We start from the raw sequence: 27,002 nt of genomic DNA, 5'->3' as shown, positions 1-27,002 counted from the left end.
AGCGCAGGTGAGGCAGGTCAGGTCCCCACCCCTCAGGTGTCTGGTCTGAGGAGGCCATTCCCCTCCTTGTCCTTCCAGGAGCTCTGAGAGCAGCCGGTCCCTTTTCAGTCCCTCCCAGTGATGGAGGGGGGCTGTTAGCTTCGCCAGCAGCTGTGGAGCAACGAGGGTGGCCCATGGACCTGCCAGAGAGCCCAACGGGTGGCCCCGCTACTCAAAGTAGGTGGCTGGGTCCCTCCTGACCCTGCGGGAGGACGGAGGAGGGAGGAGTGGATGAATGGGCACCAGACTGAGTCTTGGGGGAGGTGGCTTGAGGCTCCACCTTGGTGCAAGGTGTGAAGGAGGGAACCTGCCCTGTGCCCACCTGTCCGGACCCCTCGTCCCCTTTGCTCCTAGAGCCAGAGCAGAAGCCTTTGCGTGTGGTGCGCGGTGCCCCCTGCCTGGAGCACCCTTTACCAGGGACTGCAGGCTCCCCCTCGCTTCATTCAGATCTCTGCTTTCTGTAAGGCACCTGCCCTGTCACACTCGCTCCTCTTTGCTGCTCTACCTCTCTTCATAGCACTGACAACGGTTGGTCTGTCTGTCTACTCTCTGCCCCCCCTACCCCCCACCCCCACTAGAGCATGAACTCTGCCAGGCAGGCTCTGTTTTATTCTCTCTGGTATTTCCAGTTCCTAGAGCAGCATTGTCCAGCAGCATGTAATTTTAAATTTTATTAGTAGCCATATTCAAAAGAAAGAAAAAAAGAAACAGGCCACATGAATGGCAATAATAGATGTTATTTAACTTTATATCTCCACAATAGTATCGTAGTATCATATAATCAATATAAAATGGATTGGAGATACTTTTTTTCCCCCCATGCTAAGTCTTCAAGGTCTGGTGTGAGAAGACGAGGCCGAAGGTGCTATTAGAGCAACTTTTTATGCCTAAGGTGCTCTTTTTAGGCTGGCCACAGTTCAAGTGCTTACAAACAACGTGCGGTGGGTGCTACGCTAGAACAATGCCTGATGCATAGTAGGAACTCGGTTACTGTCCTAGAATTGGCTGGATGCAAACCACATGCATGGGAAAGCCACTTCTGGAGCAAGATGCTCGCTCGCTCGCCCAGTGGTTGCCCTCTCTGAAACTCATTGGCTGAGTGGGGAGCCCAGTGTGATGGGGGATGAGACTCCCACCCTCGGGAAGAGGCAGGGCCCCTTAGAGGCTCCTAGCGTCCAGCAGCAGCAGAACCCGAGTGTTTTCTCAGGGCCCCAGGCTTGAACTGCAGCCTCAGGTTTTCCGGGTAGAAAGGTAGGAAGCAGACACCTGGGTGGGGAGACCCGAGTGCCTACAGACGGAGTGACGGGCATCTAAACTTCTCTGGCACCAGCAGAGGGCGTGCAGCCACTGAGGAACCCGTGGGCCAGGGCTGAGCCAGCTTGGAAAGGCTCCTGAAAGAAAGGGAGGGAACACCCAGGGGAGATGGAGACAGAGGAAGACTCTGGGGAAAAAGACACGGAGAGGCAGTAGAGCAGTGGTTCTCAACCTTCCTAATGCTGCGACCCTTTAATACAGTTCCTCATGTTGTGGTGACCCCCAATTTCATTGTTACAAATTGAACATCATGAAAGCATAGTGATTAATCACAAAAACAATATGTAATTATATATGTGTTTTCCAATGGTCTTAGGCGACCCCTGTGAAAGGGTCGTTCGACCCCCCAAGGGGTCGCGACCCACAGGTTGAGAACCGCTGCAGTAGAGGAAGGAGAGAGAAGGCTGGGGAATGAATGGTGAGTCTCAGAGATATGGGAAGAGAAGCACAGAGACACAGAGAAGAAAATAGAGGCAAGGGACATGGAGCCAGGACACAATGGGCAGAGAGATCGGAAGGAAGATGGAGAGAAAGAGCAAGAGAGAAAACTAGAGAAGGGCAGACACAGAGAGAGGTAGAGACACTGAGGAAGGAGATGAAAGAAAACAGGAAAGAAGCACAAGGACATCTTCCTGCGGGGCCCTGGGAAGAGACTGTAGACATACGTGGATCCTCAGACCCCACGTGATCTGTAACCAGACAGTCCTGGGTTGACTCTGGGTTGCTCTCCCTGGCTAAGTGGCCCTGGGCAAGTGATTTTGCTGGGCCTCAGGGTCCTCCTCCATCACATGGGTTCACTGCACTAGGAAGAAACAAGAGTGCAGGGAAAGCCCCGGCACGGGCCCTGGCGTCTCCCCTAACTGGGTTCCTACTCCCCTTCCCAGGGAGCATGGGCTCCACCCCCCGGGGGCGGAATTCAAAGAGCCTGTGAAGAGTGGAATGAGAAAGGGCCTCACGTTGCACTTTTTTATGCCTAAGTCTCCTCACCTATAAAGTGGGGCCCATGCCAAACCCTCTATACTAAGCTTCCACGACATGCCAGGCCCTCCGCCAGGGCTTTTCCAGATTTTATCTCAGCCATTTTCTAAGAGGGAAGGAACACCACCCCCATGTTCCAGACGAAGAAACTGAGGCTCAGAGAGGCTGGGCCCCTGGCCTGGGTTGTCCATGTGTCTGCCAGACCCTATAGCCTGCGCTCAGCCCAGTGCTGTACCCAGCAGTCCAGGGGTCTGAAGGTCACTTCCAGCCCTCGGAAAGATGCTGGGCTGTCCCAGTGGTTCCTGAGGTAAAGGATCTCCTCCCATATCTTGGCATATTTATTGAGTGCCTACTCTGCAAACACTGGATACAGCAGTGGACAAACGGACCCTGGGATGTGCATATTGCGTGTGTGCGCATGCTCTTCACACACACACACACACACACACACACCCCTAACCCTCCCAGTCCTGGGGAGCAGGATCACTCTACCCCACCTCCCTGCCATTTTATTGGTTGGGAAACCACAACTCCAAAAAGAGAAGCAACTTGCCTACAATAGTGCAGCTGGGCTCTGAGCTCCTGGCCCTGGGCTCCCCTGCGGCCAGCTTCAACTGGGCATGGTGAGAGGAGAGAGACCCGGCCCACCAGGCAGGCTAGGGGACTGGAGATGCAGCAGGCAGAATCGATCCAGGCTGCCAGAATGTTATCGGATTGTTCCTGGCTTCTGGGCCCTCCTTCACCCTCAGCTCCTCCCAGAATCCTCTCTTTGCCCTCCCCTTCCTGTAGCCCCTCTGAGTACAGCCTGGGAGGCAGGGGAGGAGAGGAGGAAAGGGTGATTGCTCATTCTTCTCTGGCTTCTGAGTGGGTTGGACACAAAGGAACAGACAGCAGGGGGGACTTCCTGTCCTGAAAGATGGGGCCCACATCCCCAGGGTGGAGGGGTGAGGAGGTGACTCAAAGACCCTCACATTGCTGCCCCCGCCTGAAGCTGCCTGCTGTTCCCCACCAGCGGAAACTCCAGGCCGCTGGGAATGAACTTCTCCCCTCTGCAGGAGCCAGGCCACGCCTCTCCTCACGGGGGGACTGGCCCTCTTGTCTCCGCAGTGTACCTCTGGGAACAGCCGGAGGAGGGGCGCCTAGAGACACCGCTCAGCTTAGAGGATCAAATACTCAACTCTATGTTCGAAGCTTGTGACCCCCAGAGGACAGGTGGGAGGGGCAGGGTGGGCCTGGGAGCACTGGGTGTGGGGGAGATAAGCAGTAATAAGGGGCAGAGATGGGGGGCTTGGAACTGGGGAGCCTTAGAGGGACGGGGGTCTTGTAGGACGGTGATTATGGGAAGCTTCAGGAATGAGTGGATAAGGGCATGGAGGCCTTTCAGGCAAGGACAGTGGGGGAAGAAAACTTGGGGGATATTAAGAGAAGAGGGAGGGGCTTCAGTGCTTGGGGGAGGGAGGAGGGGAGGGTAGCCACTGGGGGCATAGCTGATTCTCTTTGGTCCACCCCCTGAGGTGGATCTGATGACTTGTGAAAACGTGTACTTAGAGGAGGGAAAGGACTTGCCCAAGTTGTCCCAGCCGGGCTGTGGTGCAGGGATGCCACCAGCCAGCCAGTGATGGCCTAATGTCCCCAACTCCCACGCCTCCCCACCTGCCCCCGTTCCCTCATGGCATGCTCCGTCTCCAGGCTCTGTGGCTGTGACCCGCATACTAGCCTACCTGGAGGCTGTGACAGGACAGGGCCCCCAGGATGCACGCCTCCAAACACTGGCCTGCAGCCTGGACCCCAATGGGGAGGGCCCTCAGGCCACCGTGGACTTGGACACCTTCCTGGTCGTCATGCGAGACTGGATCACTGCCTGTCAGCTGGATGGGTGGGTCCCTGTACCTCCACCCTCACCTGGGAAGTCCTTCCTAAGCTCTAACCTCATACCTACTTAACTGCAGTCAGCACCCTTTGGGTGCAGGGACCTCCTGTGGTTGGAAGGAGGCTGAGGAGAGACCAAGAGATGGGATAGGGGAGCAGCAGAGTGTCTGAGGAAAAGTGCATGTGAAGGGGATGTGAAGGGGGTCTGGGAAACAGACATAAAAGGGGCTGGAAGGAGGAAAACGGGGGCGATGAGTTAACAGATGCCCCTCACCATCCCTTCTCCAATCCCAGTCCTTGCCCTCCTGCTTTGCCATCTGGCCCCAGGCGCTAGCCATCTGGCCCCACCTTCCTCCCCGTGGAGCTTACTCACCTAACCTGGCCCCTCCTCCAGCCGCCCAAAAACCCCTGCTGGGTTTGAGGATGGCGGCAGGGGGCTCTAAGCCTCATCCCTTTGATATAGAGGATTAGAGCTGGAAGAGGAGACTACCTTCGAGGGAGCCCTGACCTCCCAGCAGCTGCCATCTGGTGAGAATGCTTTATATAGAATGAAGCAGGCTGGCCCAGGTCAGACAGTGGGGGGACTTCCACTTGGCAACAGAGCAGGAGATAGAGTGGGACCCCAGGGACCTTTGCTCTAGCCTGGAGCTGTGAGTTTGGCCTTCTAGGAGCCTCCCCACCCTCCTTGAGCTTTGTGAGTTGTTTCCAAAGCCTTCTAACACCAGCTCTGTTATAGAGCCCCACCAGGCCCCGCCCACCTCTCCTCTCATCCAGCCGGGATCCCCAGGCTACAGTCCCTTGCTCTCACACTCACACACTCACACACTCACAGACCTGCATTCCTTTCCTGCAGAAATCTGATAATCTGATCAGTTACTTGCCCTGCCCTTTGGTTAGTTGATTTGCTTACCATTGTATCCCTAGGACCTCACACACAGGAGGTGCTCCGTAAACGTGTGTTTGTGTTATATTCCTCCAGCCTTACAGAAACAAAGGCAAATGAAATAGAATTTACTTGGCATTCCTTGAACCTCCTCCCTTTGGGCTTAGGGGCCAAGGGAGGGCTGTGAGCAGGGGAGGGGTGGGTCAGCTCTGGGTGGGGCAAGGACAGAAGGGGAAGCTGGAGGTGAGGAGGCTGAGGAGGAGGTTGTGGCGAGGGCCTGAGCCAGGGTGCGGGGTGGGATAGAGAGGAGGGTGGAACACAGTTGGGGAGGAGGGGGACAGGGCCTAGGTCCTAGTGGACTGAGCGGGTGAGCAGGAGCAAGGGATCCAGGTGGCGAGTGTGGGGCGGGGGAGTGGGAGGAGGAACAGGTTTGGGGCCAGTGTTGGGCATGGAAATTACAGGGCTATCTGGGAGATCCAGCCTGAGCTCACGGATGAACAGGAGGCTTTTCTGATGTTGGGTGTAGTTACAGCCCTGGGGGCAGATGGGATCACCCAGAGCAAATGCTCTCAGGGTGGAAGCCAGACAAGGAACAAGCCCAGAGTCCTGGGGAGCCCCAATACCTAAAGTCACGGGGGAGCCCACCACCCTCTGTCTGTCTCCCTCCAGGAGGCGCAGACACGGAGGAGCCAGCCAACCTGGAGAGCTTCGGAGGCGAAGACCCCAGACCTGAGCTGTACCTATCCTCAGGCCCCCTCTACCCTCCCCTCCCATGCCCTCCAGCCTGCCCAGGGCTGGGCTGGGGCTTGGGGTCCTCTGGGTGTGGGTGAGGGATAGGGGCTGTGCTAACAGCTCAGGGAGAGCAGGGCGGTCTCCCTCCTGCCCTTTCTCCAGAAGAGCTTGTCTCCCCACCACCCTCACCACCTACCGTCACCTGGGAAAGGCGGCCAGGGCTGGGGTGGTGACCCTGGCCCTTCCTGCCCCCAGGCTGGGCACAGCTGACTTGCTGAGCAGCCTGGAGGACCTGGAGCTCAGTAACCGCAGGCTGGCTGGGGAGAACGCCAAACTGCAGCGCAGCGTGGAGACCGCTGAGGAGGGGTCTGCGCGCCTAGGGGAGGAGATCGTGGCCCTGCGCAAGCAGCTCCGCAGGTGGGCCGGGCCCGCGTCCACCATCCTGTGCCCCAGCCTCGCTCTCCACTCCCTCCCTCTCCGTGTCTGTGACCCCGCACGTCCCGTCTTCTTTTCTTCCGTCTTTTATCTTCCTCTCTTGTCTCCCTGGTTCTTGTCTCTCAGCATCTCAAGTTCAGATTCACTCTATTCTTCCCTCTCTGATCTCCATCTTAGCAGCCTGTTTCTCTCCCTGTGCTCTGTCTTCCTCGTGTCTGTCCTGTCCCCCTATTTCAGTCTCCCACTCTCGAGGACCTACCCCCTTAGTTTTTTAGGTAGAAATTGTCCTGTTCTCCAGGCTCAGCCCCCCCACACCCCCGTTTTTTTTCTCTGAGTCTCTGTCCCCTTCTCTCTCGGTCCCCATCCTCCTCTATCTCTGTCGGGTTTCTCTGTTGCTTCTGCCTCTGAGTGGATCTCTCCTGTGGTCTGTCTTCCTCTCTCACGGCTCACATGTCCCTGCCCACACAGTACCCAGCAGGCCCTGCAGTTTGCCAAGGCTGTGGACGAGGAGCTGGAGGACCTGAAGAGTCTGGCCAAGAGCCTGGAGGAACAGAATCGCAGTCTTCTGGCCCAGGCCCGGCAGACAGTAGGTTCTGGGCAAGGGGCACAGAGGTGCCCTCTCCCTTCCCTCTTTCTTGGAGTCTGAGCATCAGAGCCTGACGATGGAGGGGAAGAGGCAGAGGTCACCCGGGCTTCCTCCATCCCTCCACGTCCTGCTTCAGGCTTTGCCGTTCCTCTAAAGACACAGGGGCGGCAGGAGCCATCAGGGCTCCCCAGCCCTGCTCCTCAGTGACCCAGGCCTAAGTGTGATCCCAGGGGAGGGGGAAGGGCAACATGGGGGTAAGGAAGCCCCAACAGAAGCCTTTGTCCTCTCAGGAAAAGGAACAGCAGCATCTGGTGGCTGAAATGGAGACCCTGCAGAAGGAGGTGAGCCATGGCCCAGCGCCCAGCCCCGCCTCTTCCCAGTCCTACCCCCGGTGCCTCAGACACCCCAGCAGCCTGCAGACCAAACACCCTCCAGTCTGGTGCGGGAGACCCCAGGGTCCCAAGATGTGAATGTCCCTGAAGGTCGCATCACTGCATGTGAGAACTGGCACAGTTGGTCCGAGTGCAGGGCACGTGGTGGACTGCCTGGGTCCCCTCCCTGTGCCTCAGCGTCCTCACCTGTAAAAATGGGCAAAATAATAGAATCTCCCTCAGAGAGCTGTGTAAGATTTAAACAAGGGATGCTTGTAAAGCCTTGGACACAGCGTGGAAAGTGCTCAGTAAAAGTTTAGCTAGTGTTGTTCATATATTAGTTGTTTTTTTATGGTGGAAAGAACACAGGCCTTGAAGTCAGCCAAGTTCAAATCACATCTCTGCCACTTACATGACAAGCCTTAGGCCTGTGACTACCCCTTCCTAAGCTTAGCTTTCTTATATATTTTTTAATCCTCACTTGAGGATATGTTGTTATTGGTTGCGAGCGAGAGGAAGGGTATCGGCGGGGAGAGAGGGAGAGAGAAACATCAATCCGTTGCCTCCCACACACCTAACCGGGGATCAAAGCTGCAACCTTTTGGTGTATGGGACAACATTCCAACCAACTGAGCCACCCAGCCAGGTCCTTAGTTTTGCAGTATTTTCTAAGAACGGAGGAGAAGGACATCTGTTCCACAGGGTTATTATGGGAATTATATGACTGCTTTTAGCCCAGGGCCCAGTATGTAATATGAATAGTCCCAGTTCAACCTCACGTCTGGTTCGAGCCACATTCCATCTGAGACAGAAAACATCATCTGAGTTCATTTTGAGTCTACCTAGTCCTTTTAGGTGGAAACTGAAACTCATCCCTTGATGATGAATCTCGTCACTGTCCCCCCACAAGGTGGCATCTAAGTTGCTGGAGACTCAGGCAGAACCTTTGTGCTCCAGGAGGCGGCGGTCCTCACGCAACATCTGTTCTCTCTGCTGGGCAGGATTGATGTTCGTAGTCCCATCTGGTCCTTGGCCTTACTCACCACTGCATGCTGGCATCCTCTGGGAGGCTGGCATTGCCTTCTCATCTCTGAACGTATAGTCTTTGCTGCATCTGCTGGTGGTGGCCCCCGTAAAGGCCACTGGGGCTCTCGCTCAGCCACTTCTGTACCCATCTAGGGGCACAGAGAAGGTGTAGCTGTTTTCCTGTGACTCTGTGGCCATTGGGGTCTCCCTGGTCCCTCTCTGCCTCAACAACTCGCACAGTTGTTTCTATTCCATTATTCACATGCCTTGTTGCTTCTGCGACTGAGCTGGGAAACGCCTCTCTCAGATTCCCACGTGTCCCAGGGGTTCTGTGGTTCAAGTGCACCCATTCTTTTCTTTTTAATATATTTTTATTGATTTCAGAGAGAAAGGGAGAGGGAGAGAGAGATAGAAACATCAATGATGAGAGAGAATAATTAATTGGCTGCCTCCTGCACACCCCACACGGGATGGAGCCCGCAACCCGGGCATGTGCCCTTGACTGGAATCCAACCAGGGACCCTTCAGTTCACAAGCCAGCGCTCTACCCACTGAGCCACACTGGGTAGGGCAAGTGCATCCATTCTTGCCCCCCTCACAGCTAACCCTGAGCTTTGATGTCTCAGGGCCTACTTTCTCTCTGTTGCTCTCTTCAACTCTCCTGTGCCCCTCCCCCAGCCCTACTCTGCCTGACCCCTTCCCCCCAAATCTTTGTCCTATGTCTACATATGGCTGTTACATTTAAATCTAAAAATGTTTCTACTATTGTTTTCTGGCTCTTCCATGAAAATTCCCTCCTTTGAGGCTATGGGAACTCGCTGCAAAATGGCTGCCACAGTGCGAGGCATGGGATACAGAGAGGATGTAACTGTTTCTTCTAGAAATTCTCTTTTTAAGAACCAGGGGCTTTCCCTAAAGCCTCTGGCAGAACCTCCATCTTTGAGCAAAGTGGCAAATGATAATAGCCAAGCCACTCCTGGTATAGCACAGCCCCTGATGGGCCGGGAATCCTGATTAACAAGCGGTTTGGAAGGTGTCTGGGTTGCTTTGGCAGCTCTTTGGCTTGTTTTTCTGTCTGTGGCCTTGTGATCACAGGGGGCTGTAACAGCTCCCAGCTTCATGTTCTCATTCAGAGCAGGACAAGGAGGGGCAAGGGGGCTCAGCAAATGCTGCTCTCATGGCTCTCTTTTCATCAGAAGGGAAAGCTTTTCCAGGAGTAACCCCACCACCACCACCACCAGCTGCCAGGGAGGCCGCAGAATATCTTCAGCCTCTGGAAGGGGGAGAATGGCTGCTGGGTCAGCTAACCTTCCCAACTCCCGAATCTGCCAGGATTTCCATCTTGATTCACCTCCAGGGCTAAGGCTGGGGACCCACCTGCCCACATGGAGAGAGGACCTGAATGAAAGCAGAAGAAGGAATAAGCAGGGTGAATGGCAGCCGGCAGTCTCTGCTCTTCCCAGCCCAGAAGGCCTGTTGCCAGATCAAGTGCCTTGAGCTGCGCCTGGGACATCCTAGGCGCTCGATAACTGGAGCTATTCTTGGATCCCTCCCCTCCACCTTTCTCCCCACTGGCTGCTGCCTACAGAGCATCTATAGATCAAGTTCTCAGGTTACAGTAGAATAATGCTGGAGTAAGGGACACTCAGCTCTCCCTAGGAGAACCTATGGAGCAGGCTCAGGTTACTGCAGAAGAAGGCAGGAGCGGCTGAGTAACCAGGTTCCCTGCCGAGTAGCCCAGGATCCAGCCTGCAAATCCCGACCAGGTGAACAGATGTTGACACAGCATTCCTGGCCCCTCCGTCCTTCCTCCGCCCTTCACCTGGCATCCAGGCTAGCTGGGACTGAGAGGGAGGAGGGCAGCTGATGGAGGACTTGCAGGGAAGCCGGGCTGGAGAGGAGGAGGAACTGGCTTTGGTATCCTCAGGGGCACCAGGACGAGGGATGTGGCAAGGGAAATCAACTGCCTCCATGCCCAGAAATGCTCTCCCCATGATGCCTCATCAAAACTCAGTGCAACTTGCTAGGTTTTTGGTGCCCAGAAACTCTAGAATGGAATTTGGGGCAGTTTATTCTCAGTCCTATTTCATAGCTAGCCCTGCCCACTGCCCTCTCCTGGCCCACTTGTCCCCTTCCCCCGCCCCCCCACCCCGCATAACTCTCTTCACCCTTGAGGATTCTGCCCCAGCACTGCCTCCTCAGGAAACCCCTCATCAGGGCTCCCAGCAGGCCCAGGCCCTAGTCCTCATCAGAGTCCACCTCACATTATCATCAGCTGCTGCGATGGTCTCCACCTCTAGTGATGAACTTGGGACGAGAGATTCAGCTGGTTCCCCATTGTCACCCAAGGCTTCATCTGGCTCAGAGGAGAGTCGGAGGTTATAAGCACAGAATTTGGAGTCAGATTTGAGTTTGAGTCCACTTACCATGTGACCTTGGCCAAGTTTTTTAACCTCTCCGATCCTCAATTTCCTCTCTGAAATTGGGGATGATGGCAGTTAAAACTGTTAGGACAGCCAGACATTACCTTCTTCCTGAACGGCATATGACCTGCATCGCAACACCCATGAAATCTGCCTGCCAAAAAGTCAAACAAAGTCTGGACCAGGCCCTGGACCTACCTACCAGTTTACAGGAAATAATGAAGATGCGGGGACATGGAGAAGGAGAACACAATAAACCAAGTGCACAGTTTCCACAAGACAAATAACCTGGCTTCTTCCACAAAAGAAGGACCCAAAAAATGCCAGGATTGGAAAGTGGAGGATCACTCAAGTTAAAAAGAATTGAGACATTGCCCCCTATCCACAACCAAAAGCCTGTGGATCCTCATTCAAGCAAAATAAATGAAACATTTAAGAAAAAAAAAATTTAAAAAGAGCACAACTTGGGTGTAAGATGGTACTAAGGAATTATTAATTTTGTTAAAGGTGATAATGGTAGGTATTGCGGTTTTGCTAAAGGTAGGGTCCTTAAGTAGGAGATTAAAATGCTGGAGTAGTTAAACGTGAAATAATATGATGCCTGGGATTTGCTTTAAAATAATCTAGTTAAACCCCAAACAAAACAAATGACCTGCATGATAGAGAAGAAACAAACTGGGAAACTATAATTACCGAAGCTGGGTGATTGGTAAAGGGTCTCATGACACTGTTATTTTTACTTTTGTATGTGTTGAAAATTCATAATCCAAAGTTTAAAAAATATTTTTTTTTAAAAATATATTTTACTGATTTTTTACAGAGAGGAAGGGAGAGGAATAGAGAGTTAGAAACATCGATGAAAGAGGAACATCGATCAGCTGCCTCTTGCACACCCCCCACTGGGGATGTGCCCGCAACCAAGGTACATGCCCTTGACCGGAATCGAACCCGGGACCTTTCAGTCCGCAGGCCGACGCTCTATCCACTGAGCCAAACCGGTTTCGGCTAAAAAATATTTGTAAACGTTTTTTCAATTACAGTTTACATTCAATATTATTTTGTATTGATTTCAGGTATATACATAGTGGTTAGACAATCATATGCTTTAAAAAGTGGTCCCCTGATATTTCCAGTACCTACTTGGCACCATTTATAATTATCACAATATTATTGACTATATTTCCTATGCCGTACCTTACATTCCCATAACTATTTTGTAACTACCGATCTGTACCTAATCCCTTCACCTTTTTCACCCAGTTCCCTAAACCCCCCTCCCTTCTGGCAGCCATCAATCTGTTCTCCGTAACTATAAATCTGTTTCTGTTTTGTTCACTTACATTGTTTAATTTAGATTCCACATAAAACTATTCTGAATATAACATTTACCAAACACTTGATATATATCAGGCATTGTTCTAAATCAGCGGTTCTTAACCTGTGGGTCACCTAAGACCATTGGAAAACACATATATAATTACATATTGTTTTTGTGATTAATCACTATGCTTTAATTATGTTCAATTTGTCACAATGAAAATACATCCTGCATATCAGATATTTACATTACGATTCCTAACAGTAGCAAAATTACAGTTATGAAGTAGCAACGAACATAATTTTATGGTTGGGGGTCACCACAACATGAGGAACTGTATTAAAGGGTCGCGGCATTAGGAAGGTTGAGGACCACTGTTCTAAATGCTTTGTGCACATGTATTTGCATTAATTACCATCTGTAGACCTGGGGAAGTCACTCAACCTTTATGTGTCTGAGTTGCTTTTTTGTTTTTTTTTATTGATTTTTAGAGAGAGAGAAACATCAGTTTGTTATTCCACTTACTTACGCATTCATTTCAGTGGTTGCTCCTTGTATGTGCCCTGACCAGGGATGGAACCCACAATCTCAGCATATGGGGATGACACTCTAACAAATTAAGCCCCCCCCCCCCGCCCCCCCCCCCCCCCCGCCCAGAGCTGAGTTGCTTTTATCTTTAACACAGGGGATAAGAAATGAGGTTTTTTACTCATTTACTGCAAGGTGCTCAGTAAATGTTACCAAGTATCTGATTTAGTCCTCACAGCAGCCCCATGAAGTAGGCTCTAATCTTCATTTTTACGGATGGGGGATGGACTGATGCACAGAGAAATCAAAGCTGAAATTCCATATGCTGGTCGGAGGGGTTTCATGGGCTAAAACATAAAGTGCTTAGCCTGAAGCCTGATGCACATCACGTGTCAGCAAATGTCAACTGTGGGTATTAGCATCGCCATTTGCTGACGTGAACATAACCAGCCATTCCTCCTTCCAGAATGGAAAGCTACTGGCAGAGCGGGATGGAGTGAAGAGGAGGACTGAGGAGCTGGTCATGGAGAAGGATGCTTTGAAGGTGCTGCCCCTCCCTAGTACCTTGACAACTTCCCACCACCCCCAGGGCCATATTTACCAACTCCGGTCACAGCCACCGAGGCCTGGTGACAGCTGGGAACTTCCATCAAGCCGTCAGGTTCCCAGGGCTGCCAGGCAACTTGGCTGAAATCCCTGTCCATGTAGCTGATGTCCAGAGACCTGGAGGGAGGTTGAGGAGAGGGGTTCGGGAGTGGGCAGGACAGATGGACAGACTCCTTCCTTGGCAGCGGCAGCTCTATGAGTGTGAACGCCTCATTTGCCAGCGAGACACAGACCTCTCCGAGGTAAGGGGGCCGGGTGACATTTGCTTCTGTGTGCACCTGCCCATCTCCTGCCCTGAGTCAGGAAAGGGAGGCCTGCCTGGCTCTCATCCTGGGATAAGCAAATGACCCAGAGAGGTCACAGGCTTCCACTGAGGTCACAAGCACGACCCTGCGGGATCACGACTTGTGGTTCTGCAGCTGAGCTGGGAAATGCCTCTCAGATTCCCAGATGTCCCAGGGGTTCTGTGGTCCAAGTACATCCATTCTTGCCTGCCTCAGGGCCTATGTTCTCTTTATTGCTTTCTTCTTCAGTTCTCCTAAACCCTTCCCCAGCCCTAAGGATCTCCGCACGAGCCCCCCAAATCTTTATCCTACATCTGTATATGGCTTTTACATTTAAATCTAAAATTTTCTATTGTTTTCCAAACCCAGTGCTGTCCCTCGGGCCCTAGCCCTTCCCCCAAGCTCACCCTGCCCTCCCCCACACTCGCACACCTCCACTCAGCCTCAGTGTCTTAATGAGGTTGGGCCCAGTCTCATCGGCTTTGGGCTTTCCCAGCGCACGTGCCACGCAGAGAGTCTGGCCAAGACCTTGGAGGAGTACAGGACGACAACCCAGGTAACCCAGGCTCCCTCGCCGCCCTTGGCGGCCCCCTGCTCGGCCTGGCTCTTCCACTTCTCCTGCCATCTCCGAGATTTACTGCCTCTTTCTGTTTCTGTCACTCTGTCTCAAGCCTTCTCCTCTCACTTCCATCTCCACTGTCTGATGTATGTCCCTCTCTCTTTCCCTCTCTCTGCCTTTTCGCTTTTTCTCTTTCATTTCTCTCTGTGTATCTCTGTTTTCCGTGCACTTTTATTCTCTGTGGGTGTCTTCTCACCACATCTCCCCTCCTTATCTCTCTGTGTGTCCGCCTGGCGTATTTAGGTCCTTGCTCAGCCCCTCTCTGGATCTAGTCTGCCTCCCAGGCTGACTCCTCTCTCTGTCCCTGGTCTTTATGAGACTTACACCTCCTGTGTCTCTTGCTTCTCTTCGAAGCTGTTTCCATTGTGTTTTATTGTTCCACGTGTCTCTGTCTCTGCCTTCCTTTGCTTGGTTTTCCTGGATGGCAGGTTACCTTCTGGGTTCCTGCTGCTCTGTCTCTCCTCAGCCTCCTTAGTTTGTCACTGCTTTCTTCCCCGTGTCCCTTGGCAATATGTGTCTTGAGGAACCCAAAGAAGTCAGGGGAGTAGACTTGACCTTGGGAGAGGAGCCTGGGGGTGGGGGTGGGGAAGAAGGGAAAACCAGGTGTCCCTCGCTCCCTCCTTTGCAGGAACTGAGGTTGGAAATCTCACACCTGGAGGAGCAGCTGAGTCAGACCCATAAGGGGCTGGATGAGTGAGTGGAACATGAGGGGTGGAGGCGGCAGGAGGAGAGCCCAAGGGCAGGGACCTCAGCCTCCAGCCCCTCGGTGGGCAGGGTGGCAACCCCAGCACGGGCGTCCAGCAGGTGGTGGGCAGGCACAGAGGCCGTCCCCCTCCTGACTGTGGCCAGGCTACCCAGAGGGGCTCAGGCGAGAAGAGTGGACTGGACCAAGCTGCTGCCCCCATCACTGGGCATGGAGATCCAGGCCATTCAGCAGGTGGGTCTGGCACCCCTGGGAACACCCAGCCCACCTGGAGCTGAAACTCTGACCCAGCCCTGACTCACCCTAACCCGTTTCTCCTCAGGACCCTCTGTCCTAACCTCTCCTTATCCAATTCTTGGTCCTGGCACCAAACTCATCCTGGGTCCTGCTTCCACCCTCCCCAGCCCAGCCTCATCTGAGGTTATTCCACCACCACCCCCCCCCCCCCCACACACACACACCAGGCCATCTTCATCCCCATCTCTGACCTGCATTGCGCCTTTACTTGGCCCTCCCTGACCTCAGAAACAACTTTCCCAGAAACAAGAGGCAGCCACCCATCTCTCCAGCCCTCTGTGCGGGGTGTGGCAGTGGGAGGAGGGCACCAGTGAGAGCGACGAGGAAGCTGAGTTTCTGCCTGAAGCCCCAGCTGAGGGACAGGTGAGCACGGGCGGGGCTGTGAGACCAGTGGAGTCCAGAACTGGGAAAAGGGCCTGGGACCCCATGTACCTGCCCTGCTCCCATTCAATAGGCAGTTGTTCCTGAGGGACACGGAACCCAAGCCAGACAGTACACCATTCCTGCCCCTTAGGGACTGGCCTGCTAGTGCGGCAGGCAAAAATGAAGAAAGCCATCACAGCCGAAACCGGTTTGGCTCAGTGGATAGAGCGTCGGCTTGCGGACTGAAAGGTCCCAGGTTCGATTCCAGTCAAGGGCATGTACCTGGGTTGCGGGCACATCCCCAGTAGGAGATGTGCAGGAGGCAGCTGATCGATGTTTCTCTCTCATCGATGTTTCTATCTCTCTATCTCTCTCCCCTCTTCTCTGTAAAAAATCAATAAAATATATTTTAAAAAAAAAAGAAAGCCATCACAAATTCCTTTGCGATGTGATGGTGGTTGTTTAGAAAACACTGTCAGAAATCACCTTATTTGAAATGGTACTACACCCTGGCCAGTGTGGCTCAGTTGTTAGGAACGTCATCTGATGCACTGAAGGGTCTCAGGTTCAATTCCCAGTCAGGACACATACACAGGTTGCAGGTGCATATGAGAGGCAACCAATTAATGTTTCTCACATCAATGTTTTCTCTCTCTCTCCCTCTCTCTCTCCCTCTCCTTCCCTCTCCCTCTCCCCATCACCCTCCCTCCCTTCCTCCTACCTCTGCCTCCCTCCCTCATATCAATAAAAAACATATCTTCAGGTAAGGATTAAAATAAAAAACTTTTAAAATTTAAAAAATGGTACTACATACATTTACAAAACAGTCAAAGGGATGTAAAGTACAGCATAGGGAATATAGTCAATAATAGTGTAAAAACTGTGTATGGGGCCAGGTGGGTATTGGAAATATAGGGGGGACACTCTGTAAAGTACATGAGTGTCTAACCACCATGCTGTACCCCTAAAACCAATACAAAATAATATTGAAAGTAAACTGTAATTGAAAAAATTTTTTTAATTAAGTTACTAAATCCTTAAAAAATAAGATAAAATAAAGAAATAGAACGGTACTGCAGTGGGAAGTGAACGGTTCCTCCTGACACTGTAAAGGTACATTAAGCATTTACCTTAGCAAATCCACTGTGAAATCTTTTTTTTTTTTTAAATATATATTTTATTGATTTTTCACAGAGAGGAAGGGAGAGAGACAGAGAGTCAGAAACATTGATGAGAGAGAAACATCGATCAGCTGCCTCTTGCACATCTCCTACTGGGGATGTGCCCGCAACCCAAGTACATGCCCTTGACCGGAATCGAACCTGGGACCCTTCAGTCCGCAGGCCGACGCTCCATCCACCGAGCCAAACCGGTTTCGGCCACTGTGAAATCTTGAACTCAGCAATAGCCATTGTTGCCCTGGCTGGTGGTGTTCAGTGGTTAGAGCGTTGGCCCACAGACCAAAGGGTCCTGGGTTCACTTCCCCATCAAGGACACATACCTTCGGACTTTATCCCCATCCCCATTTGGGGTGCCTGCAGGAGGCAACCAGTCGATGTGTCTCCCTCACATGGATATTTCTTTCTCTCTCTCTCTCTCTGTCCCTCTCCCCCTCCCTCTCTTCCACTCTCTCTAAAAATCAATAGAAAAAAATATTCTCAGGTGAGGATTAACAAATAAAAATAGTAGCCATTATTTTATGAATTTTGTAATAACCTGAACAATAATGTTTCATAACTTTAAATAACTGAGGCAACTCATCTTTTTTTTTTAATCCTCACCCAAGGATATTTTTCCATTGATTCTTAGGGAGAGTGGAAGAGAGAGGGAAAGACGTGAGAGAAACATTGATGTGAGAGAAACACATCGATTGGTTGCCTCCTACACAGTCCCTGAACAGGGCCTGGGCCAGGGAAGAGCCTGCAACCAAGGTATGTGCCCTTGACCAGAATCAAATCTGGGACCTTTTGGTCTGCAGGCCAATGCTCTATCCACTGAGCCAAACTAGCTAGGGCTAAAGTAATTTTTTAAAATATATTTTTATTGATTTCAGAGAGGAAGGGGGAGAGAGAGAGGGAGAGAGGGAGAGAAACATCAATGAGGAGACAATCATTGATTGTCTGCCTCCTGCAGGCCCCCTGCTGGGGATCCAGCCCACAACCCAGGTATGTGCCCTGACTCGGAATCAATCTGTGACTTCCTGGTTCATAGGCCAACACTCAACCACTGAGTCACACCGGCCTGGCTCAGGGATGCATTTAGAAAACAGTGTCAAGTTGATTGAAGTCGTAGGATGAGATGTCTGGAAAAAACAGAGAGGGACCTTGGTCCTGAGGAAGAACAAATGACCCAGGACTGGGACCCTGGGAGGAGAATGGAGTTTGAAAGGGGACCACTGAGCCCCTTTTTGGCCCAGGTGAGAAGTTTGGGGTCCTGGACTCCTGGGTCCTGAAGAAGAAAGGGACTTGATGTGGTCAAGAACTGCTCCAGTTTCTGCTCCTGGCTGGGGGGTGTCAGTGAGGGAGGTAGAGCTGTCCTCAAGGAGGGGGCCCAGGAGGAAGGCAGGTTTTTTAAGAAGATGGTGAATTCTTGAGGTGGTAGCCCGGAGATCTAACCTTTTTTCCCCCCCCACAGAGGAACTTCCAGGGAGAGCCAGCGGACCCGCATGAAGGAAGGAAGGAGCGGTCAATGTGGTAAGAAGCCTGCTCCTCCCAAACCCATCCTCTGCCTCAGGGTGACACCTCCTGATTCTCAGACAGAGGGAATAGAAGAACCCGAAGAGCCCTGCTGGAGCCTCATCGCTCGCTCATTCATTCATTCATTCATTCACTCACTCACATGCTGAGGCGACCCTGGGCCTGTGGACCAGCATGAGTCAGATCCAGCCCTGCCCTCAGTGACTCCCGGCCCAGGGGAAATAACCCTGCCCACAGAGTCCCAGGAGGACATCCGGCACCTGACCCCACCCAGGGGAGAGGGAGGCAATGCCTGAATGGGGTCTTGTAAGAGTGGTATTCATATAGGAGACTCTTAATAAAAGAAGGTAATTGTCAGGAAGATAGGCAGCTCAGTCACCCGGTCACTCTCACTGAACACACCTCTCCAAGGCCTCTAGGGAACCTGGGATAAATGAGACCCAGATTGGGCCCCTGGGGAGCACCCAGGCAGTCGCGCAATCATGAGGGCTCTGGGGTCAGACACCTGGGGTTCAAATCCCAGCTCAGTCCTTTTGTGACAGAGGATGGTTGGTGCATTTGGCATGGTGCCGTGGACCTGTGGTTGTTATGAGGCTTGTGTGCAGGCCTTTGAGGATAGAAACAGCGCTAGATGCCTGCAGGAACCCTCCTTGGGGCCCTGTCCTGGGGGCCTGTGGTTTCCTGTGGTGCCACCCTCTCCCCCACCCCTCTTTCAGCTCCTGGCTGTAGCAACTAATGAGACTGCCTGCCATGGGCTCTAATTGGACTGTCTGGGAAAGCTGAGGTTGGGAGGGATGGGGGCTCCAGAGATGTGACCTCCCCTCAGTCACCGAGAAATGGAAGGGAGAAGGGGAGGGGCTAAGCAGCAGCGGGGGCAGGGGCTGGACATCTGAGCTGGGGGGCAGGGGTGGTGTGATGCACAGATCAGGGAAGATGGGAGTGAGGGAGGTAGTGAAATCGGTGGCCCTGGAAGTGGCTAGGGTTAAGGGCCTGAACCTTGAGAGGGGCTGGATGCTCTTTGGGGTGCTGTTAGAGGAAACAGCTGTATCCTGAGGATGTCGGGTCTGAAACTGGAGGGCCAAATCCCTTGTTCCCAGCGAAGGTGATGGCCAGGAATGTGGACATCTGGGTCTCCAGGGGCTATCCAGGCTGGCAGCTTGCGACCTGAGTCTCTAAAGAGGCATTTCAGGCACCTGCGAGCCTCGGTAGGGCAGAGGCTGGGCTCATACCCCCTAAGAGAAATGGTCTAGGATGGGAGTGGGCCTTACACAGTCGGATTCTGGAGTTCGAGTCCTGAAAAAAAAAGCCAGTGAGACTGAGGCTCAGTGAAAATGGCGCGACCCAGCAGGTAGGAAGCAGGGGCAGGGTCTCCTCAGGCCCTGGTCTGAGCCTCTGGTCCTTTGGGGAGTGAGAGCTGGAAGCCTCGGCTCCTCGCTGGCGCATCACCTAGAAAAGTAGCCCCTGGGAAAGCCAGTGAGATGAAGAGACCCTCGCACCCTTTTTGAGGTCACAGATCCAGGTCCATCCCCCTTAAGGTCCCAACTTTAAAGGTTCCCCTGAGCCCCTCACGGGCAAATAGGAGCCAGGCAGAGGGAAGAAGCTTGCAGTGACATTGTTGTTGCCCCAGGTTGCCCAGAAGAGAGGAAGAGGAGGAAGCGGAGACCCACGTCACGGTAGGCAGTCCCCGCACCCTCCCCAGTGCCCATCCACTCCGGGCCCTTGGAGGGGACTGATGTCATCACAGCTCCTCCCAGCTCCCGCCTGCACCTCACTTCCCCTGAGCAGACAGAAAAATCATTTGGCCAAGAGATAACAAGGCCCTCGCTGTAGCTAATGAGAGCGGATGGTGCTGTGGGTGGTGGCCTACAGGCCAGTGGGCGGCCAGAATGTTCCCAGGGGACCCCCCCACAAGCACACACACACGGCTGCAGCCGCCACACCACCGGCCTCACAGACGTGGCTACACCCCCGGATTGCGAAATGCACACGCACATGCGCCCACACACAGGAAGGGGCTGGGCCCTCCGCAGCCGGCCTCGGCACCCCCACTGCCCAGCACCACACACACCAGGTCCTTTGCTTTTCCAAGCAGCAGGTGACCATCCCCATTCTCAGACAAGGACAGGGAGGGGAGGAAATGCGGTGACGTGAGTGAGGAGCCTGCAGTCCTCGGCTGAGGGTGTGAGAGCCCAAGTGTGTGCCAGGCTCTGTGCCAGGCACCTGGACCCTGCAGGTCCAACCATCCCACAGGGTCTCTCTGAGCAGCCTGACCGCAAAGCCCACCTCCTTCCTGCCACCCCCTCTGTGGAGCCTGGTCCCACCTCCGCTTCCTCAAGCTGGTGTGGTGAGGATCCTCACCCGGCTCTCGGCTCTCGGTGGGATGAGGGTTAAGGATCATGTCGGAAAGGGCCTGGCTCCAGGCCTGACACAGAGCAGGCACACAGTAGGTGGCCGTGGTGAAGGTGGTAGCTGGCACGGGTGTTCTGTTATTCGTTACTTATTACTGTGTTTCTATGGCCATTGGATACGTCAGAATCCAGTGGAAGTGGAAATAATCACATTGAGTAGCTCACACAGTTACCGAGCACTCACTATGTGCCAGGCACTGTTCTGAGCCCCGTGCTCACTTTTTTTTAACCTGAATTCACTCAGTCAGTCTCCACTTTAGGCCTGTGAGATGGGCACTGTCGTCATCCCTGTCCAGCAGGTGGGGAAAGTGGGGTGTGGAGAGCTGGGGTGATGTGCCAAAGGACACACGGCCAGAAGCTGGCAGAGCTCGGACCCCAACCCGGCAGTGCATTTCAGTGTTCACGCACGGAGCCGTTCATTCGCTGTGTTCCACCCCCTTCCATGGGGTCACTTCTGCCCAGGACCCCATGCCCGTTTGTCATCTCCTTTGTCCTTCCAGGCTGACCTCTCCATCCTTCTGGGAGACCCTCACCCTGGAGACATTCCAAGCAGCCCTCCTGAGAGGTACTGGGACCCCCAGGGACTGGGAGGGAACTTGGGGACAATGTGCAGTGTGACTGCCCTGCCTTCCTCTCTCTCCAGCAGCCCCTCCCAGCCAGACCTACAGCACGCGCTGGTGCCTGTGGAGAGGAAGCTGGTTCCGGTTAGGAGGCCAGTCTGGAGCCACTTCTGCCTGTGCCCACTGCACCCCCAACCCCAGCAGCTCAGGTGAGCCCCAAGGTATCACCAAAAGGAAATGGTGGTCAGTCATCGGGGCACATAGGCTCCCTTGGGCCCTGCCCTGAGCACTGTCCTGCCACCCCACCAGGGTCAGGCGGCATCCGCTGATTTCCGCGCCTGTCCTGGGTCTCCTGCTGCTGCTGCTGCTCTCCGTCCTGCTGCTGGGCCAGCCCCCGCCCCCCACCTGGCCCCACCTCCAGCTCTGCTACCTCGGCCCTCCCCCAGTGTGAGCCATGCTCCCCGCCCCTCAGAGCAACGTCTAGTTCGGTGAATTCCTCGGACTCTTTTTACTGTTATTCCTGTTGTTGTGCCACTGTTATCAAGACCCCAGATGCAGTTCAGTACTCCAGGATCCACGCCCCGGAATGGGGTCTTTATGTGAAGTCTCTTGGTTTCGTGATGGTTTTTACTACATTTCTTGATAACAGCAAAACGTGCCCAATAATGGAGTAAGTGCGAGGGGTTTATTGTCCTCACAAAACAAGCCTGGAGAACAGCACGAGGCCCACGGCTCCGTCTCCACAGCCTCCGGCTGGGGCGCTGAGTCTGACCCTCCTGGCCCCTCTCTCGTGCTCGGGATGGCGGACATGGTGGCTTCATTCATCGTCTCTGCAGAGAGAAGGCCATGTGGCCCTTCTTTTGTATAAAGAAAAGCAGTAGCCTTCCCAGAGCCAGCAGCAGACCTGTGTTTATATCTTGTTGGCCAGACTGTTTGGCATCATCACCCCGGGCTGCAAGGAGACCAAGCGCCTCTCCTGGCAGAAAGAGGGAGGAGATGTGGGCCAGGCACACACCACAGATCCATCCGCTACATGCAAACGGCCAGCAGGAAGGGGACTGGGCGCCATTTTTTCACTCCACAAACACATAGTGATCGTCCAGTTGCCACAGCTAAACCTTAAAAGATAAAGCTGTAGAGAGACAGGCCCTCCAATGTCAGGCTGCGGAGCGTCCATTTTCCCCAAGGATGATGGGAGGTTTGAGAGGTTTTGTTGCTTGTTTTTGGTTATTGATGTCTTCATTGAGGTGTAACTTAATACAGATAAATGGACAAATCTTAAGTATCAGCTGGATGAATTTTTGCATATGTAAGCATTCCAAACTAAAACCCGACCCGGGTCAAGATATAGACCAGTCTCAGCACCACAGAGGCTTCCATGGGAGAGTTTTGAGCAAGGGTGGGACAGAATCACGCCCCAAAAAGGCACCTGACTCAGCCTGGAGGCTAGAGGTTTCTTCCCAGATCCATGACATCTGTTCAGTCTTGAAAGGTGGGTGAAGTTGGCTACAATGAGCAGGGGCTGAGGAGGATGCTGCAGGCAGAAGAAGTAAATATGTGTGAAAACGGGGTGGGAAAGATCCCCTCCCTGTGTGGAGAGCCATTGGCAGCACCGTGCTGCTGAGATTAAAACTAAAAGAGCCCGGCCAGCGTGGCTCAGTGGTTGAGCGTCAACCTATGAACCAGGAGGTCACGGTTCAATTCCCGGTCTGGGCACGTGCCGGGGTTGAGGGCTCGATCCACAGTGGGGTGTGCAGGAGGTAGCCAATCAATGATGCTCTCTCAGTATTAATGTTTTTCTCCCTCTCCCTCGCCCTTCCTCTTTGAAATCAATAAAAATATTTTTTAAAATTTTTTAATGAAAAGAAAATGATGTGAAGCCAGGAAGAATTGAAGGCTACAGAGTGGTGAAATTAAGATAGGTGGGCAAGAGCCCATGAAGGGTTTTAGACACCACCATGAACTTTACTCCTAAGTGCCCAAGAAAGGGCTTGAGCAGAGAAGGGACAAAATTAACTCGGAGTGGGAAAGAGACCCGAGCCTGCATAGGGGATGAGTAATGAAGTGAGGCTGAGGAGGAGGTGGGGAGAAGGCTGGGGCAGAAAGAGGGAGAGGTCTGAGCTGGACCCAGGTGGGAGACGTCTGAGCTGGACCTGATGTGTGGGTGGGAAGAAGGGAAGGGTGGAGAGAGGCAGGGCAGGAAGGATGGAGTCAGGGACTGACAGGCTGTGAAGGAAAAGGGAAGGACAAGGACAATACCTCACCCAGTGGCTAATCTATACTAATAAAAGGGTAACGTTAATTAGACCGGGAGACCTTCTGGATGTCCTTCCAGACAAAGCCATGGTGGCGGGGCCAAAGCAGAGGCGGTTAGGGGCGATCAGGCCAGGAGGGGAGGGCAGTTGGGGTGAGCAGGCTGGCAATGGGGGGGGCAGTAGGGGGCGAGAAGGCTGGCATGCATAGTGGTTAGGGGCGATCAGGCAGGTAAGTAGTTAGGAGCTAGCAGTCCCAGATTTTGAGAGGGATGTCAGACATCTCCTGAGGGGTCCCAGATTGGGGAGGGTGCAGGCCAGGCTGAGGGACATCCCCCCCCCCCCCCCCGTGCACGAATGTTGTGCACCAGGCCACTAGTAGACTATAAAGCAGGGGTGGGCAAACTTTTTGACTCGAGGGCCACAATGGGTTCTTAAACTGGACCGGAGGGCCGGAACAAAAGCATGGATGGATTGTTTGTGTGAACTAATATAAATTCAAAGTAAACATCATTACATAAAAGGGTACGGTCTTTTTTTTTTTTTTAGTTTTATTCATTTCAAACGGGCCGGATCCGGCCCGTGGGCCGTAGTTTGCCCACGGCTGCTGCTATAAAGCCATTCCCAAGATGGAGAGCCCATGAGAAGGAGCTCATATGGAATAGGGTGGGGGTCAGGGTTCCCAGCGGTGGCTGGAGCCCTGAGCTCTCCGTCTGGAAATGGAGGTCTGGGTGTTATCCACTGTGGAGATCTAGGGAGGAAGTAGAGCATGTGAAGGGCAGAATAAGGCTACTCAGTGTCTAGAAGAGGGCCCGGCATATGGTAACTGCTGTAAGGTTGTAACTCCATTTCTCCGTCAGCAGAGTGGAAAGGTTTAGACTTGGAAGTTGCACAGGTTTGGGTTCCAGCTATCCTGTGCTTTGTTAGCGCTGGCAACTTGAGGAAATTAGTCCTGGCTTTCAGAGCCTTATTTGTAAAATTTGGCCAACTCTGGATGATTTTGAAGATTACAGTTATTCAGTATTTCAACTACGTAGAAACAGACCCACCTCATGGCCCGAAGGGCAATTACTGCGAGGTGCAAATTTTGGGAGGGCTTGCCAATCACCAAGAGTCCGCCCCGCCCCCTTCCGTTAGTGGCCACGCCCAGCTTCGCCCCTTCGCTAGTAGACCAATCACAGTGCGGTCCGCGCGAGCTGCGCCCAGGACCCGCAGTTCCGAGACCTCGGCGTCTGAGAGGTTGGAGGTTGTCAGCACCTTGAGGGGCGGGGCTGGGGGGCTGGCCGAGACTCCAGGATGGCAGGTTCTGATTGGCTGCTGTCTCGCTTCGGCAGCCCAGGTGTCTCCCCGCCCCCGCCCCTGATTCCGGGAGCCTGATGACTGGTTCTCCTGTTTTCCCGCCCCAACCTGTCGTTCTGACGGTCTCCCCGGGACACAGGAAACCCTGGAGAAGCTGCTGGAGATGCTTCGAGAGAGGGGGAAACCCTTTTCTAATAAAAACGTTCGCTTCGTGCAGTTCTGAAATCCTCTCATAGTGTATCCGATTAATCCTCAGATGAGGAAAAGGATACTCAGAGGTTAAGCCCTTTCCAATACCACACGTCTGGGGAGCCTGGTCTTCAACGGCAGGTGCAGCTCACATCAGAGTCCCTGATCGCACCACTGCGCCCAAAGAAGTCGGGATAAGAGAGCGGAAACGGCGAATTTTAGAGACTAGTGAGAGCTGGAAGAAAGAGACGGGGACCCAAAGGAAGAAAAGTAGGAAGACAGGAAGGAGTCAGGCAGAGAGAAAAAAGTGAAGAATGGAAGGAAGAGTTTTAGGGGCAGCAAGAAGAGAGAGGAGATAGGTTCCCAGGGTGAAAGAGGACGGAGACTCGGATAAGGGAGGACAGACACCTAGAGAGCGACAGAGACCCAGAGAAGGGGGCAGAGACCTGGGAGAGAACCAGAGAGATGGGGACAGAGACCCAGAGAGGAGAACAGAGCCTCAGGGGTGGGAGGAACAGAGGCTCGGAATGAGAGGTGCAAATTACGGTTCGGGCCGGGGTGGAGCAGAGAGGGAGAGGTGGGGCTGTGCATGAATGGAGGGGACTGAGGGGTGAGATGCCAGTGTAAGCGGTGCTGGGTCCGCTCCCACCGCCCCCCCCCCACGCCCCCACTCCACCCCTACCTCACACACACACACACACACACACACACACACACACACGGGCGCAGGAAGGAGGCGGAGTCCTGGCGCACGGCAGGGTCTTTATTAACATGCCCGCGGGCGCTCAGCGCGCGTCCAGCACCAGCAGCTTGTGCATGTATGAGTTCAGCCAGCGGCGGCGCTCCAGGGCGGCCAGCATCCGCGCGCGCTCCCGGAAGGCCGCGTCGTCTGCCAGGGCCAGGCTCCGCCGCGACGGGGGGCTGGCCCGGGCCGCCCAGGTTCCGCCCGGGGTGCGGAGGCTGCGGGGAGACCGAGAGACGCGGTCACCGCGTGCCCGGGCCCTCCGCCCGCCACCCTCTGTCCTCCCCGTGGTCTAACTCGAAGCCCCGTTACTGCACCGTCCGGGGAGTGGCTCGGTCTCCGCGCTCTGCCTCTGTTGCTCTGTGTGGGTAGCTGTCTCTGTTCTCCAGCTTCGGAGCCCCCCCCTCCCCCCCACCCCCCCCACCCCCAGCACAGAGACAAGTCTGATGCCCTGGCCTGCCTCCGCCCAGCGCAGGGCCGGGCACGCCCCAAGAACCCAATAATCGGCGTTCGAGGAACGAACGCGGTTCTGCTCTGACTCCTTTTAAGTCCCTCCAGGCCTTTCCCGGCTTGTATCCTTTTGTATCTCCTGCTGCTTCCCTGTCCACCCGCATCTCTCTCACCCCTAGTCTCTGTCCTCTTTCTTGGTCTCTGCGCCCTCTCTGAGTCTCTGATCCCTTTCTCTGTGGTTCTCTTCCCGCACCCGCTCCCTGGGAATTCCGGGCGTCGCACGTACCTGAAGACCCCCGCGGGGGGCAGGGCGACGCCTGAGGCCGTGCGCACGCCCCAGGCCACAAGCAGCAGGAGCAGCAGCAGGAGCCGCGCCCGGGAGCTCCGGGGCACCTGGCGAGTCTCCATCACCTGCGGAGAGACAGGGAAGGGCTCCGTGAGGCCCGTGGCCTGGCCCCGAGCCCCGGAGTTTACCCACCCCCAGCAGCCAGGTCCCAGGGCCCCTACCGCGCAGTGGACTTGGGCAGCGAGCAGGCAGCCCCCTTATATCCCTCCCGCAGCCCCCGCAGCGGGCAGTGACGCAGACCAGGGGCCGGGGGCGTGGGGTCAGCCTCCCCCCAGGCTCATTAGGAGCCGCTGGCTGTAATGAGGAGCCAGGGGTGGGGGGCCCGCCGCTGCCTTGGCGGCGATCAACTAATTGGGACCAGGAGCTGGGTCCTGAGCAGACGCGGGAGGGGGAGAGACGGACAGACAGAGGTGGACGCAGGGGGTGTGTCAGAGGGATAAAAATAGAGACGGGCAGAGGGACCATCAGAGCAGAAGCCAGAGACACACACACAGAGAGAGAGAGACACTGGAAAAGCCACACGGAGGAACTGATGGGGAGAAGCGGAGACACAAAGAGGTGAAGTAACCATGAGAAGGACAGAGACTGTGACAGAAGAAAAAAAAGAGGAAGAGAGAAAAGGAAATTGACAACGAGGGCCAGCTAGAGAGGAGGGAAAGGCTCTGGGAAAGACAGAAGGAAATGGA

General features: G+C 54.1%; 2 protein-coding genes across 2 annotated transcripts; one reads left to right on the top strand and one right to left on the bottom strand.

Moving 5' to 3' along the window:
* The first annotated feature begins 173 nt into the window (after positions 1-173).
* Positions 174-21,837, top strand: KASH5 (KASH domain containing 5). The gene is made up of 19 exons (XM_070402008.1): positions 174-216; positions 3,439-3,543; positions 4,021-4,207; positions 4,664-4,728; positions 5,753-5,819; positions 6,071-6,232; positions 6,719-6,836; positions 7,127-7,177; positions 12,969-13,046; positions 13,294-13,350; positions 13,889-13,948; positions 14,640-14,704; positions 14,861-14,948; positions 15,255-15,374; positions 18,009-18,067; positions 19,698-19,743; positions 20,979-21,043; positions 21,125-21,247; positions 21,348-21,837. The coding sequence occupies exons 1-19, from the start codon at positions 174-176 to the stop codon at positions 21,487-21,489; spliced, it is 1,701 nt and encodes a 566-aa protein (XP_070258109.1). The 3' UTR covers positions 21,490-21,837.
* A 3,726-nt stretch (positions 21,838-25,563) lies between these two features.
* PTH2 (parathyroid hormone 2) lies at positions 25,564-26,378 on the bottom strand. Its single transcript, XM_070402017.1, has 2 exons — positions 26,257-26,378; positions 25,564-25,738 (listed from the first exon to the last, which is right to left on the bottom strand). The coding sequence occupies exons 1-2, from the start codon at positions 26,376-26,378 to the stop codon at positions 25,564-25,566; spliced, it is 297 nt and encodes a 98-aa protein (XP_070258118.1).
* Between the last annotated feature and the right edge of the window lie 624 nt (positions 26,379-27,002).

The sequence above is a fragment of the Myotis yumanensis genome, unplaced genomic scaffold, assembly GCF_028538775.1.
Source record: "Myotis yumanensis isolate MYYU_CA2020_CCGP unplaced genomic scaffold, mMyoYum1.0.hap1 SCAF_23, whole genome shotgun sequence".
NCBI classification, from domain to species: Eukaryota; Metazoa; Chordata; class Mammalia; order Chiroptera; family Vespertilionidae; genus Myotis; species Myotis yumanensis.
Note: the sequence above shows the minus strand (reverse complement) of the source record. Positions and strands in the feature narration are given on the sequence as shown.